The sequence below is a fragment of the Volvox carteri genome, assembly GCF_000143455.1.
Source record: "Volvox carteri f. nagariensis unplaced genomic scaffold VOLCAscaffold_23, whole genome shotgun sequence".
NCBI classification, from domain to species: Eukaryota; Viridiplantae; Chlorophyta; class Chlorophyceae; order Chlamydomonadales; family Volvocaceae; genus Volvox; species Volvox carteri.
The window spans coordinates 1,676,287-1,691,972 of record NW_003307566.1 but is presented as its reverse complement, the minus strand read 5'-3'; the positions used below and the strand labels follow the sequence as shown (position 1 = coordinate 1,691,972).

General features: G+C 57.4%; 2 protein-coding genes across 2 annotated transcripts in view; both read left to right on the top strand.

Moving 5' to 3' along the window:
• Positions 1 to 5,452: 5,452 nt before the first annotated feature.
• Positions 5,453 to 11,971, top strand: VOLCADRAFT_92005 (uncharacterized protein; the record flags this gene model as incomplete). The annotated part of the gene is made up of 10 exons (XM_002951424.1): positions 5,453 to 5,463; positions 6,652 to 6,818; positions 6,946 to 7,088; positions 7,980 to 8,115; positions 8,819 to 9,057; positions 9,354 to 9,557; positions 9,875 to 10,291; positions 11,128 to 11,283; positions 11,602 to 11,695; positions 11,955 to 11,971. 10 exons carry the CDS (start codon positions 5,453 to 5,455, stop codon positions 11,969 to 11,971), a joined length of 1,584 nt encoding a protein of 527 aa, XP_002951470.1.
• A 114-nt stretch (positions 11,972 to 12,085) lies between these two features.
• Positions 12,086 to 15,686, top strand: part of VOLCADRAFT_92004 (uncharacterized protein) — a gene marked incomplete at both ends in the record, with an annotated part of 12,104 nt that continues 8,503 nt past the window's right edge. The window contains 5 exons of the mRNA XM_002951423.1: positions 12,086 to 12,112; positions 13,121 to 13,534; positions 13,655 to 13,852; positions 14,271 to 14,558; positions 14,979 to 15,521. Coding sequence (XP_002951469.1) covers positions 12,086 to 12,112; positions 13,121 to 13,534; positions 13,655 to 13,852; positions 14,271 to 14,558; positions 14,979 to 15,521 — 1,470 coding nt within the window. The remainder of the gene's footprint in view (positions 12,113 to 13,120; positions 13,535 to 13,654; positions 13,853 to 14,270; positions 14,559 to 14,978; positions 15,522 to 15,686) is intronic.

Here is a 15,686-nt window from a genome sequence, read left to right as displayed (position 1 = left end):
GGGCGATGCGGGCGTAGTCCTTGATGAAACGGCGGTAGAATCCTGTGAAACCCAGGAAGGCGCGGACGTCGGTGATGGAGGAGGGAATGGGGAAATGGTTGAGAGCTGGGAGTTTGTCGGGGTCTGTTGTGATTCCGTCGCGGGAAATGATGAAGCCGCAGAATTTTGTTGACGGCTGGGCGAAGGAACATTTTGTGCGGCGGACGTGGGGGTGGTGGTTCTGCAAGGTGCGGAGGACAGCTTCCACGTCGCGGCAATGGTCTTCGAAGGTGCGTGAGTAGATGAGGACTCGTCGAGGTACACGACCGCACACTTGTTGCGGAAGGGGCGGAGGACGTCGTTCATCAGGGACATGAACGTAGCAGGGGCGCCGGTGAGGCCAAAAGGAAGAACGAGCCATTCATACAGCCCATACTTACACCGAAAAGCTGTTTTATGCACGTCTGGTTCGCGCACACGAACTTGGTGGTAGCCCAACCAGAGATCCAGCTTGGTGAAGTAGGCTGCACCATACAGCTGGTCTAGGAGCTTGTCCACACGAGGCAACGGGTATGCATTCTTGATGGTGAGCTGGTTGATCGCACGAAAGTCGACACAGAGGTGTAGTCCGTTGCCGCCGGGTTTGTGGGCGAACAGGATTGGAGCGCCAAAAGGCGATGTAGACGGGCTAATCCAGCCACGGTCGAGGTAGTCCTTGGGTTGCCGGTCAAGCTCTTGGAGTTCTGCCGGTGACTTTCGGTACTCGCGTTGCTTCGGCAGTTGGGCGTCGGGGTCGAGGGGAATGCGGTGATCACCAGGGCGGGATGGTGGAGGACCACTAGGTTCAGAGAAGACAGCGGAATATCGCTCGAGGATGGACTGGAGAGGAGGCGGAGCAGGCGGTATGGAGGCGGTGGGCTGAGGTGGGGCTTCAGGATCAATTTCTGGATCATCGAGGGGACGGAGGATGCCGAGGTAGACTGGTGGCGGTTGAATGAAGGGGCCACGTTTGCGAGGATTGGAGGCGGTGGGTGGTGGTGGGCGGGCGCTGGCTTGGCGAATGCATTTCTGCATGCGGGCGGCGGAGACGAATTCGATGGTGAACGTGGAGGGAAGGGAAGGAGAGCCAGAAAGGATTGTGCTGCCTATCGTGACGGTGTTGTTCTGCCAATCGATGGTGGGGTTTTGCTGGGTTAACCAAGGCTTACCAAGGATGGCGTCGTACCCGTCAAGGTCTAAGGTGTAGGTGGTAAGCTCATGATGAGATTGGATGGAGAGGTGGACGTTGGCAAGGGCGGCGGAGGAGAGAGCGAGATGTCCGTTGGCGAGGCGGACTCGGAAGGCTTGAGACGGTGGAAGATTGGCGGGACGGAGGTGGGAGCGGTTGATAAAATCGTTGGCTATAAAGCTGCATGAGGCGCCGGAGTCGAGGAGGATTCGGGCAGGGCGTCCAGCAATGTTGGCGTCGAAGACGATAAGTGTGGAGGAGAGATCGGCGGCTGTCAGGTGGCCGATAATAGGGGGTATAGGAACCTGTGAGGTGGGTGTGTTTTCGTCGACGGGTGGTAACGGAGGTTGGCGAAGACGGTGGTGCTGCTTAAGTGCTGGACAAGGGATGGGTTGGGGGCGAGGAGGGGCAGGGGGAGGGGTACTGGAGGGAGTGGGCGGTGAGACGAGGGGAGAAGTGAAGGAGACATGCAGAGGTGGAGTGGTTATAATGGTGGGTGGCTGCGGGGTAGAGGGAGGTGAAGGTGCGGCAGCCGTGGAGGGTTGTGGGGCTGGGGGCGAGGGTGAGGAGCGGGCGATGAGACGGGCGACGTTGGAACGGGATGGCGGAGGTTGCTCCGCGGTTGGGTGTGTGAGTGGGTTCGGAGTTGAGAAGCGGTGAGTAAGTTGTCGAACAAGGGAGGTGGTGGCAGGCGGAGGCGACGAAGTAAATGAAGACGGAGGCGACGAAATAGTTGAAGACGGAGGCGACGAAGACGGAGGCGACGAAATAGTTGAAGATGGAGGCGACGAAGACGGAGGCGACGAAATAGTTGAAGACGGAGGCGACGAAGACGGAGGCGACGAAATAGTTGAAGACGGAGGCGACGAAGACGGAGGCGACGAAATAGTTGAAGACGGAGGCGACGAAATAGTTGAAGACGGAGGCGACGAAGACGGAGGGGACGTAGGCGATGAAGTAGTAAGTGGAGAAGACGATGAGGTGGTAAGAGACGGAAGCAACGAAGAAGTAATTGGTGAAGACGACGAGGTGGTAAGAGACGGAAGCGACGAAGTAATAAGTGGCGGAGACGACGAAGTAGGTAAAGCGGTGGTGGACAAAGTGGCGAGGGTGAAGGGAGTGTTGGACGGTGGATCGTATAGGACGATGAACGGCCAGGGGGAGGGTCCTGGCTTGGCGTACCTGGAAGCGTCTGAGGGGTCGCGGCGGCAGAAGATCTGCACACCCGCAGGAAAGCGGCGCACGATGGCCATGTGGTGTATGAGGAGAGCCCAGGGGGCTGTGGGACGGTCTGGCAAGACGATGATGGCGGAGGTGCAAGGGTTGGTCGTTTTGGATTCCAGGTACTGGGAGATGAAGGCGGACGGGTTCAATGTGGGCAGGACCATCCAGACACACTCGCCATCGACTTGGGCCGACAGAAAGGAGTGGGGCGGCGAGAAGAAGGGAACATTAATGCCGAAGTCGTCGCAGCAGGCGTCGATGGTGAAGGGGCCATACTGCGAGTCGAGGTCGAGAAAGATGGTGCATGAAAGCATCCAGTCGCTGTCCACCCAGTGCACTCCCGTCGTGGAGGCTGCTGCAACACGAGCACGCATACAACCTACATGGCGGGCGGGCTTACTGGCGATCTGGGTTAGGCGCGAAACATTGAACGGCGGCGGCAGCGGGGTGTCAGGCTCAGCTGACCGTTGCACAGCAGAACACACCGGCACGCTGTGGCTAACCTGTTCTGCCGGTGGTGGCTCACGGGCCACGTTAATGAGACCGTGGAGAGCCCTGAGGCAGCAAAAATCGCCCTTGCGGTTCTTCACGGCACAATGGGCGACAGTCTGCAGCGTCTTCATGCGGACCCTGCTACACACTTCACATCTTACCATGCCGTGCTCCAAGCCCTCACCCCACTGGCCCCGGTCATTCAGCACAAACTGGATGCACAGCTTGCCATGTTTGCTTTGACGCAGGGTTCCAGGCAAAACTCTCTCCAACGTTACATTGTGGAGTATAAACACTTTATGGCTGACCTGCCTTATCACCACGAGGAAGACCACGTCCTCTTCTTCGCACGAGGACTACAGGCCGACCTCAGGGAGGAGCTCTTCTCACGCCTCCACCATTTGGGTTCCTACATGCGGTTGCAGGATTTGATCGACCTCGCGCTCACCATTTCAACGGGGCGCAATGCCGCCAACCGCATCCGCCACGATGCCATTCTGCCACGACCACGTGATCATTGCCGGGACGACCCGATGGACACCGCCACCCTGGTCCGCCTACCCCAGGGTACCCGCACCATCAACGTCCCCGCCTCACTCCGCCAACAACGTCAGGACGCGGGCCGGTGCCTGCAGTGCGGCTCGGAGTCCCACGACAAGCTTTCGTGCCCGGACCTTATTCACCTGGTACGCCAGCAGTCCCACAGGCCTCCTTCACCCTTTCGTGGACGCCCCCGCCCCACCGACCGCTCGCCCTTTCGCTCCACCACCTCCCGAACTGCAAGCCGGTCTCACTCCCGCTCCACCTCCCACTCCCTGGCTCATACCGACAATTCCAACCGCCAACGTCAGGACAACGACCGTGGACGCACCTTTCCCTCCCGACCAGACAGCCCCCACCCTCACCGTGATGACCAGCACCAGAATGGCGTCGTGGCGGAATGGTGTCGTGGCAGAATGGCATCGTGGTGGATGCGGTTGGCGGCATCACACCCCGTTGAAATGGTGAGCGTGAGGTTGATCAAATCCTGCAACCGCATGTAGGAACCCAAATGGCAGAGGCGCGAGAAGAGCTCCTCCCTGAGGTCGGCCCGTAGTCCTCACGCAAAGAAGAGGACGTGGTCTTCCTCATGGCGATAAGGCAGGTTGGCCATAAGGTGTTTATACTCCGCAATGTAACATTACAGAGAGTTTTGCCCGGAACCCTGCGTCAAAGCAAACATGGCAAGCTGTGCATCCAGTTTGTGCTGAATGACCGGGGCCAGTGGGGTGAGGGCTTGGAGCACGGCATGGTAAGATGTGAAGCGTGTAGCAAGTTACAAGTTCCGCACACAAGTGCGGGTGTGTCCATAAAAGCCGGGGGGGCCATGGACGTTAAGCATGTAGCGGGGTCCGCATGAAGACACTGCCCGTCGTGCCACGAAGAACCGCAAGGGCGATTTTTGCTGCCTCAGGGCTGTCCACGGGAACACCGGCCATATCCAGGTTGTGTCGCATTAGGATGTCCCAGCCCCCGATGTCTGCACGGATATCCTTGGGATCAAAAGGGGGAAAGTCGCAGGACACATGCAAGAGGTTTGGAGTCGAGTATGGTAGCTGTGGTTGGGCGATGGTGGGGCGGGGGGCGTAGGCTTGAGAGGGTCCGGTATGGGTCTGCTGGAAGGTCGACCATGGGGCCGAGGGGAGTTCGGCCATGACGGCGCGGATGGCGGAGATGATGGTCTCCTCGAGCGAGGGGACGTTTGGTACGGCGACGGAGGTGGTGGGGACAGGGTCGACGATGGGGACGGTAGGGACGGGGTTGACCATAGGGGGGATGGGGGTGGGGTCGAGCGTGAACGGAGACGCGTGGACGTTGCCCGGGAGTTCCACGGACCGCGAACGGGAGCGGTCGCGGTTGGAGTCCGTGGGAACGAGAGCCATCGGAGGATGAGGAAGACGAAGATGACGAAGACGAAGATGACGAAGATGACCAGCGAAGCGTATAGGCAGGATCGCCTAGATCGATACCAACTGAAAGGGATAGGACTCCAGTTCTCGTTGGGATGTCACAAATGTTACAACGAGGGCCGAGCGACTTAACCCTGCTAGTACAGCACAGGATGCAATAACGATGACATAACAATCTAAACAACAGTAATCGCTTAAATAGTTATCCAGAGCCTAGCTGGCTCCCAAAAATGCCGTACATTATCTCTAATCCAACCGGGCGTCCACGAGTCGAGTTAACGACTTAACAACTAACGAGAAAACCTAACATATTGTGCTGGAATAGCGAGATGCGCGCTGGGGAAGAAGGTGGTTGGTCCGCTCCAGGAGGCTTTATGTCTCAGCGGGGTGGCCCGGCAGGTTTGCTAGTTTAAATGTTTGCCAGCCTATATGAGCGTGGTGATGCGGTGTTTGTCCTGACGACGTACTCTCTAGCTACGGCCATATGGCAGTCCGGAGACGTGCAGCGCCCAAGGCGCAGCAGCTACGGGGCAGTTGTGTGCAGCCCCGAAAGCACAATGAAAAGGCATGGATATAACCGATGAGCGCAACGTAAGTTAATTTTAAGTTAGTTTAAGTGTTTGCCAGCTGTATTGGCGCACCGTGGTTAGATGATGTCCAAATGGTAACTTGCTTGGTTGTCGTGGTCATGGCCCGAAGGAACGTCAATTTGTACCAATGCAAAGAATCATATAGTTTATTAATAAATAAGAACATAGGCGATGTTAGTAACATCAGGTTAACGCTGGTGTACAGAATTTGGCTATAACTGATTCAATATTCTCTCCAACAAACGTGGAACTTAATTCGGAAAGAAGAAAGTATTTAACCATGTCTGTCAATTCAGTCGGCACGATATCGGTGAAGTAATCTTCTATCCCGTACCACTCGATGTCGTAAATATTCTCTGGCGGGTTTAGCAGCGGTATGGCGCGCTCAAAGAGATAGCGCTGTTGTAGAGTTGGATTTCCTTTTTCAGGATGTCACCAAATACTCGGATGATCTCGTCACCTTGGTTCCTCTTAAATGGGGTATTTCAGCCTGAACAGGCAATGCATCACGCAATCGACAGGTTGATTGAATGTAATGATAAGTATGGCGGCGCAATTTCCTTTTTAAATGTGAGAGTCATTGGTAAATGCTTAAACTGTGAAATACAATAACTGTGGGCTCGTGGTCTTACCTGTAAACCACAGTTGTGGTTTGATTTTCAAGGGGCTTTTTGCCCAGAAGAATAATGCCTGGTGCATATTTGCCACGAAGGTGGATTTCATTCTTAAATGCATCCGCATTATAAGCAGCCAGCATGTCGGCTCTTGTAACCGTCTTATGTTCGGCTACTTCTTCACATCTTCCGGACTTCTGCGCTTTGCATTTTACCATGTTTTCTCTATATTATTCACATACACCGCGACAAGGCCCCGAACGCAGCGCCTCGTTTTACGACGTTCCTTCTGGATTTCTGTTAGTTTTCGGGAGTTTCGGTCCGACCCGAAATTCCCGAAGCGTTTGCCGATGTCTGCTTACGATCACTGAGTTTCCAAAGCCCCGGAAGGAGGTTGAAAGTCTGTCTGCCATGTATGGCCTCATAACTAGCAAACCCCCTTATTCTCTTTCGCAAGAATTATCCACAAAAAGTGTCATACAGAACCCGCACATTATCCTCAAGCTGGTCGCAACGTCTTAAACCGCTCACTCGTTCCCAGACCTTCACACATACGCGGCCCCCATCCTACCCAGCTCTTCCTACCCAACTCCCCCTTGCCCCGCCGGATCCATCCACGCACGCGTGCTGCTATACCGTTGGTCCACAAACCTGCGGGGTTCCTCCGCTGGCCGCCCACTCCCCTCCCTGGCCCGCCCTCTGTTTTTCTCTTTCCCGCACCTAGATTTTCACCGGAAAAAAGGTCCGACACTACGCTAGCCCACACACCCTCCACCGCACCGCCTCAACCCACTACTTAATATCCGAACCCCGGCACCGCACCCACGCTTCCCCGCTCCCGAAATCTCCTCCGATGTCCCCCCCTGCAGCTTCCTCCAGCCCTAGGGTGCTGGTCGCAAATGATCCTTTGATTTACTCAGCGTTTGGTTTGAGTCAGGCCTTGGAGACGCTGCCGCTTGTAGTGGACTACGTGACCGACATCAGGGCGGCGGCTGGTGACATCTCACGAGCTGTGAGTGCGTGTGTGTGTTGTATGTGTGTGTGTGTGTGCGTGTGTTGTATGTGTACGAGTGTGTGTACGAGTGTGATTGCACGTTGGGCGGGACCATCGACCACGTTGAATTCGCAGCGGGGATGTTTTCAAATGCGCATGTTGGTGCGCATTCGCGGCGGAGGGGAGGGGAGGTGACACTCAAATCAGCAACACCAAGGTTACGTGGTGGTAGTGGTGCTGCTGCTGATTTAGGTGGCACTACTCACTTTAATAGTGCCGAAACCTCAGCCAGGGAAACTTGTGTTGCTTTACTGCCTACTCCGGAGCGCGCCTGGGGACTGGAGGGTCGTCCCGGCCCCCCCTGGTCCCGCCGGACTGGGTACAGTACGGGTAGTCGTACAACATGAAGGACTAAGTGCATTTACAAATACATTTTTTGTGTGTCTCGTTCCGTGCACGTTGCTTCCACCCACGCGTCCAAACCTATAGATCGCCTCGGTTCTCTCTTGCTAGTGGGGGCGATAATCCTTTTCAATAGACAAACATGCAAACGTAGACACAAACAATTACACAAGCACATACAGAGGAGGGGACTGTGGCCCCTCACGCCATTCTCCTCCCGGTAGGGGGAGAGTGCTTCAGCGGTCGTTCACGTTGGGGTATACACAAACATATACACCGCCATGTAACTGATTTTGAACCAAATTTACCTTAAGCGATTTTGTGATAAGAAGAGGATGATCCTGGTAATAGACAAATGAATACTCGCCGCTCCCTATATGCGGCTTCAGTGATTTAGTTCCGTACATTGCCGCACTCATCTCACATGGCACCACTGACCAACACCCATCCAACCCTTTCCCGCACTCCTTCACTAACCACACATCGTCCCAAAATTGATGGCTGCAGAAGTACGACGTCGTCGTCTTCCCGAAGATTGTGGGCCTTGCGGACTTCAGCGACCTGTACGGCATCCTGGTTACGTTTCTGTACGATGGCGGAGCGGTCATATTGGGCCCTACTACGTACGACGTTAAGATCACAGGTGCGCGTTACGTATTAATACGGCATGCTGTACCACGGCACATCAATGGGGCGTGTATGTAGGGCACGGCATGATACGCGCCTGTGGTACTTACGTTACTAGGCCCCCATAGGTCGAGACTCTCTGCTGACGTCATGTGTACAACCCGCTCCCTCACCATGCTGATCAAGGAGCTCTTACAGATATAGCACTTAAGACTCCCTTCCCCCCCGCGTGTGTGTATGAAACCCCCCACTGGCTCCTGTCCTATACGGCTGCTCTCCCTCCCCAACGTCTGTCCACCCTCCCCCACTCGGGTTTTGTGTGTGGTGGTTACAGTGGGCTCCAGAAGACTCACGAAGAGTAGAGCCAGTGGGCCAGCTGGCCGTGCACTGCACTAGAGACGAATATACAAATTAGACAGTCACCCAGATGAGACAACTAAAGGCAACTTGTGTATTTGTTCCTTACTCCCTCTTAACTGTTCCTTAGCTTCCGGCTCCCGCTTCCCGAAACCCTTCCGGCCGTTGATGTTTCTGTGGCCACAGCTCCCCCGGACGCACACAGAGAGACAGACAGATACACACACACACACACACACACCGGCCCGGTCAGATACTTGTAACCTTCACACACACACGCGTGTCTCCCGCCTCTCATTTCTCCTCCCCCCTCGCCCCACACCGTGACCACCCCCCCACACCTTCGGCCCCTCCCCCAACAGCCGTCTTCACTCAGAGCATGGCATCCGAGGTCTCCTTCTACGGCGATGTGGGTACCGCCGTGACCATCGACTGCGGGTATGCGGCCGTGCCGGTGTATAACTCCTCCAATCGATCTGCACAATGGAACGCATCTTCAGCCGCCAATACAACTACCACCACAACCGCCAGCAGCAGCGCCGCAATCCTTCCGAGCTCCTCCTGGCCCAGTTTGCTGAGTGCGGGGCTAGCCAGCGACAATGTGAGTGTCATGTTGATGTTGAACATGGGGTTAGGGCGGTTGGGGGAAACACGCCACTCCACTCCACCGGGGTGGAGGTGGTCATGCGTGTGTGAGGAAGTAGTGGGGAGGGAAGGGGGAACGGGTGGATAATAATGCGAGTGCTGGTGGTGGTGGTGGTGGTTCGGATGGCGATGGTTGTGTACAACACTGCCGTACACAGCCCTCCCCCCGCCCTTTCTCTTTCATACATACGCACACAATCCCCCCCCTCCCTCCCCGCTCCCCGGGTGCCCTCTCGCCCCACTTCTCTGCAGCCCACTAGCTACTCGGCCAACTGCGGGCCCCTGGGCGGCTCCCTAGGGGGCGGGGTGATGTACTCGGACAGCTCGCCAATGAAGGCCACCACCGTGTTTTCGCTGCCACGTGGCTCCGGCCGCTTCTACTACGTGGGTCTAGATTTCGACAACGACCCACGGGACGGTTCCTGGGGCCAACTGCTGAGCGCCATAGCGGTGCAGGTGGGTGGCTGCCGCTGCTGGAACGCGTTGTGCTGCGGCTTTGATGGCGGGGATGGGAGGTGGGGTGAAGACGGTGGCGGTGAGGATGCGGGGATGGGGGGGAGAGGGGTTTGGGATGGGGGATGGGTTAGAGCTTCGGGTTTTAATTTGATTGCTGGGCCGCTGGGGCTGCTGTACTTCCCCTCCTTGATCCTCTGCCTTCCAGACTGGCTGTGTTGTCATTGTGCCCGGCGTGCAGTGCCGTGTGATGTGTTTTGCTATGGTTCCTCCCCCCCCTTCCCCACCCGTCCCCTTTCCCTGCCACCCCCTATTGGCAGGCCGCGTCCAATCCGCTGTCAGGCAACGGATCACCACCGTCGCCGTCACCGCCGCCGCCACCGCCGGTCACCGCACCCGAGGAACCCGGACTGTACGACATTAACGTCAACACCTCCTCATCCACTACCCAGTGGCCTCTAGGCCGCGGCCGGTTGTCGTACACCGCCGCCGGGCTGACGGCGACGTCAGCGCTGACGGCGCCGCCGAGCCCGGCGGCGTCTCGCACATTGTACCTCTGCCACGACCTGCCCGTCGTTAACGGCACCGGCGCTGCCGCCAATGGCAGTAGCAACAGCAGCGGCGGCGGTGGCGCATGGCTGGTGATTGACCTCGGCACGCGACGTCGCGTGGCTTCTGTACGGATCCAGGCGCTGGAGGCTGGGTACGACAACAGATCCACGATCCGGGGCGTTCCGGTGCGCCTTCAGGTGTGCACGTGCGCGCCTGGCTTATGGATTTCAAATCTCGGAGGTTGCAGCTCTCCCGGTAACATTTTGGAGACGTTGTAAAGGATTATGGCTGGTTTTGCGATCCATTTCATTTTCCCCGAAACCGCCCTCCCTGGTGGGTACATCCCGCCCTTTTCGCTCTCCACCCCACGCAGCAAGGAAAGACCCGGTCCGTGATTTGAATTTGAATTTATAAATCGGAGCCGTGAGAGGGAGAGAGAGAAGTGCTGATGTGGTCCGGTCCGCAACGACCCTCCCCCCCCTAGGGGATCGAGGCAACGATCTGAAGCCCGCGGGCTCAATCCTTACACTTCCCTTCAGGTTGTTAAAAGTGCCATGCCCCGTCCCCACCCCCCGTCCCACCCGTCCTCCCGGATGCCGTGGTGGTGGTGGTTGGATGTTTGGATGGTGTGTGTGGGGGGCCGTTTGTTGATGTTGTTACAGGGTGGTACAGCTTCACCAGTGGCCTCCTTCCCGAGGCAATTCCCTGCTCTCCCCTGCTAGAGGGGCACCCTAATCCATTCACCCCATCCGACTTCAGAGTGTACTCTTTGAGTTTGGCAACTCACCACCAGCATCCAACCAAACCTAGCGGATCAACGGCGCATCATCTTAATTCCTGGTCAGCTCGCAAATTGATTTTATCCCGTCCTACACCATCCATAAGATGGGGGACCGCCTCTCAATCACCCGAGAGGTCGGCGGGCGGAGTTGAACCCGGACACTTCGGGAGCAGAAGTCAGGCCTTAACCTCTGCCAGCCGCCTGCCTATATTGTATATTCGATGACCCCCCCTATGTCAGGTACGTGTGGGCGCCGTACCGCCAAATGACGTCACTGATCCCGCCGCCGTCAACGATCCGCTCTGTCCCGCCCTGGCGCACACCATCTGGGTAGGCGCCGCTGTCGCCAGCGGCAGCGCTGCCGTACAAGTCTCCTGCGGTGCCAACAACAGCCTGGTGTGACATCTTACTGCCCTTGGGTCTGTGGCTCGATGTAATACCACCACCTACTACTACTGCTACTGCTACTGCTACTGCTACTACTACTGCTGCTGCTGCTGCCGGCGGCGGCGTCGTAGGGTGTTTGGGGGGCCTGCGGAGGAGGACGTGTTGGGGCGGGCGGGTGTGGTAGGGGGAGGGAAAGGAAGGGGGAAGGGGGAGGAGAGAGAGGGAAAATCAAAGCGCCCTGTTTGTCCGTGTATATCCGAACGTATGTCGGCGTGAAAATGTTCTCATTTGTGGTTGTTGCCGAATGCTGGGGTACCCGTGTCGCAGGTGGGTCGCTATGTGAGTTTGCAGCTGCAGGACGACATCCCTGGAGCGTCCTGGGCTCGGATGTGCGGGGTGGACGTCATGGGCGTCCTGCCTGGTGGGGTGGCCGGGGGGTGGGGAAATGACATGGCGATGGAAAGGGCTCCTTTTTTGGGTTCTCCGCGTATTTGAATCTGCTGCACTGTGCTGGGAAGTAGGGAGGGGGACCTTCCTTCGGTACGGCAACACTGTACAGCGCCGTACAGTGTGGCTATGCGTGGTTTCTTCATGTGGTATTATGTTTTGTCCTACCGTACGACCCGTCCGCCGTCTCCTTTTATACCCGTCCACATAACCTCCCCCCTCCCTCCCCCCAGCGAAATATATTACTTAAAAGGAATAAATTGAGGCCGACCCGTACATTTTCGTTCCTCCAGCCAAAAATGTCCATTGCTGCCAGATTGCTCCGTAGTGTGCAGAACTTAGTATTTGCAATCATAGAATAGATATGAGGGGCCGTAAGAACGTCACGCCCGTGAGTCAACGCGGCATAGCAGCATGTATGACCGGTCCTCACATAGCCAAACACGCACAAGGCACAATGACTCGAACGTCGAACAGACAACAAAACAGCAAGATAAGCCTGGAAATTTCCTGATAAAGGCGTTCGGGATGGCGGTGCTGTTGTCGGTAATGCACTGGCGCTGTGTGTGCGGATGTTTACCCAGGACCTGTTCGACCTGGGCACGTTCCCGTTCCGTGACGCACTGAGGGAGTGGCTGGACAGCAGCAGCAGGGGCCGGAACATGATGAACCGGTAAAGTCCAAGTGTGCTGTGGTTTGCAGCCGCTGCATGCAATGAAGCGGCGGGTGACGGCCGTTGATTTGCTATGCCGTTGCTTGCTTTGGGCCTTTGCTTGGTCGATTTTACTCCCAAACAGTGCCAGAAATATCTACAAATGTGCACGAAGAGTGCATGCACGAACGAAAACGCGCCAACTCAGTGCGTGACTCTTGGTCTACGAGGGGGGTTGTAACTTATCGGGGGGGTAGGGGGGGGCCGGAGCCCCCCCCAGCACCTCACGATTAAGGAATAAATTACGACAACCTGTTGGTTTTCTGAGTGAAACGAAACCCCAAGGAGGTTTTCTGTGTATTTGCCGGGAGCGTACTCGGTTGAATGTCGTTGGTGCGTACGGCTGGACCGTACAGGGCTAGAGTAAGTCGCAGGAGTGCGACGGAAAGAGTCATTTCGCGAGTTCATACTGACAGGTTTCCGCCGCGGCTTCTGCCTAATCTACAGCATTCAGAAGCAGAGTCGCTCGGAAACCGGGCTCGCCCCCCCTCCCACGGAAGCAAGCACAAATTTCCCGCCTGCAGGTACCCCTCGGTCTGTACGACTTCTAAGCGGTAAGGCAACTACTCAAGAAAACATAGCAACTTTGTTACCTAGGTTGGAATAAATTGAGACCTGTCCTAAACGAAAACAAATCACTCCTCCCTCTCCCCCTCCCCCCCCCGCGGTCCTCCTCCATTACTGCAGTCCAACACAAGCTCTGCCAATAGAGCGCTCCTCCTACATCGCCGCCTCCAAGCCACAACCGACACCAACGACCACAACCGCCTTCTCACTGGCCCCAGTGACGTCATCGGCGCCAGCAGCAGTACGGAAGACATCTCCACGTCCCGTACCGCCGTCGGTACTGCCGCCGCCACCGCCGATGCCGCCGATGCGGTCCTCGGCGGCAGACGCGGCAAGGATATATCCCGAAGACGCTCTCTGCTCCAAACAAACTCCTCCTCTCCCTCCTCGTCGTCGTCGACATCGACGACGATGACGGGCGCCGCGTCGCTGGTTGTGGACCTTGGGCTGCCGCGGGCCGTGGAGGTAGCTGTACTGGTTATGGAGTCATCATTGTCGTACAGCGGCTCCACACTGGAGCTGAGTGGCGTGGTGGTGCGTGGGGTGGGGTGGGGTGGGGTCCAAGGATCCAAGTTTCTGGATCCTTCAGAATCTTGGATCCTGGAATGATCATGATTTGGGTCTTCGGTTCCGCCGCCGCTGCCGCCGCCGCAGATCTCTGTGTCCAACACATCCTCCGGCACGCCCGGGTCGTACTGCGTGTACGACGTCACCATTCCCCTCAGCCAATCTCGCCACGTGTACGGCTGCGGTGGCGCGTACGGGCAGTACATCGTGGCCAGCCGTACGGTGTCGTACGCGCTGCCCAATGGGACCAGCCTGGAGGTCTACCTCACCGATCCAGGCACTGAGGTAGGCTAGAGGGCTCCTTACTTAGGGAGCCGTACAGCGATGTATCACACGACAGACCCGCTTTGCGGTTTGGTGCCCTCCAGGCGCTATAGACGATGTCCTCTGTTCTCTGTTCCTCCACCACTCGGAAGCACGTTGGACAGCGCTGCCGGGACGAAAAATAGCTCCGAGACCAGCAGAAGGCAGCTGCCCACCTTAGGGGGGAGGCGGAGGACTAATAAACAAACAGGCGTGCGTCCTGTGTGCGCCCTGTGTTTGCCTTCATAAACCCTCCGCCTTTTCATTAATTCTCTGTCACCATTTTCCCCCCCTCCGGATACCGCCCTCCCTTGATCGTGATCTCCTCGATGGACTGCCCCGGCCTCCCGTTCACCCTCCCACCCCAACCCCCACACATACACACACCACGTCCCAACAGCTGCTGGTTAGCGCACATCGCACCACCAGCCAGGCTGGCGGCGTCACCACCGGCGCCGGAGGCAGCGGCAACGCCGTCAACGGCTACTACAGCCAGGCGGCACTTGACGCCGCCGCAGCCCCTGCTGCTGCTGCTGCTGGGGCCGGAGTCGTCTCCGGGCTGTTCTTCGGCAGCGCCACTGCGGTGTCACCTTCCCCTTGGTGGGCGGTAGACCTCGGGTCGGCACTGCCGCTGGCTTTCCTCGAGGTGACGGCGCACCCGGCTCCCACAGACGACCTGGGGCTGCTGGTAGGTGCTGGTGTAGGTGTTTGTGCCTGTGTGTTTTTATGGCTGTACATGACCGTACATCTTTATCATTGTGTGTAGCCTTGCTCCTTGTTTCGTACGCGTTCAGGGCCTGAAACCTCCAGCTCCCTCGCGCATTCGCCACATCATGTAACATCATGCTCGCGCAGATACTACATGCCGCACGCACTCCTGGACATGTAGTCTCAGCTCATCTGATCGACACCCACCTCGGAAACTGAAATATATTTCGTGATTTAATTGGTGATGTTAAGGGCGTCACTCACATTACCTCTTATTGCCGTACACTAGCTCGTAACAGGCACGTGTTGGTGATGGGAAAGGAGCGATGACTGTTCCCGTGTAAGATGTAGCACGTGACCACACACACGCGTGCCCCGAAACACACACACATGCATACAGGATTTCGAGATCGCGCTGACCAACTACAGCGTCGTGACCGGTACCGAGGGGATTGCCGTACTGTCCGGACTCAGCTTACCTGCCGGCGGCACGGGGCGCTATCCGCTTGGCGGCGCGGCGGCACGCCAGCTCGTCCTCCGCCAGCCCGGTGCCGTACGGTCACTGCAGCTGGCCCAGGTTGACGTTATCGCTGACCGCACCACAGCCACCGCCGGCGCCAACGTGCTCATAGGGCCCAAGCCCCTGTCGTACCCGTTGGTGTACGACATGGCTCGTACAAGTGGCTCGTACATTGACCCCGCTGTTAGCGTCGGGAACGCGACGAGCAGCGGCGAGCTTGCACCGCTGGCGGCGGATGGGTACGACAGTACGTTGGCGGCGAGCTGCGCACGGGCGGTGCCCGCAACGAGCAGCCAGTTGCCGTGGCTGCTTGTGGATTTGGGATCCAGCATGCGCGTGGATCGCGTGGATTTCCTCAAGGCGGCGGATCCGTCTTTGGCCGCTGAGCTGGAGGGCGTCGATGTCCTGTTGGGGAACAACACGGTGGGTTGTGGGTCGGAGGAGGAGGAGGAGGAGGAGATGGGGTATTTAGGGTTTGGGGATGTTCGGGTTTTAAGGCAAGGAGCGAAGGGGTAGGGGCCAAAAGGACCTCAAGGAAGGGCTCACCCCGCTCTGGCATCTTCCCAACCGTTCGCCCCGCCCCCCTCC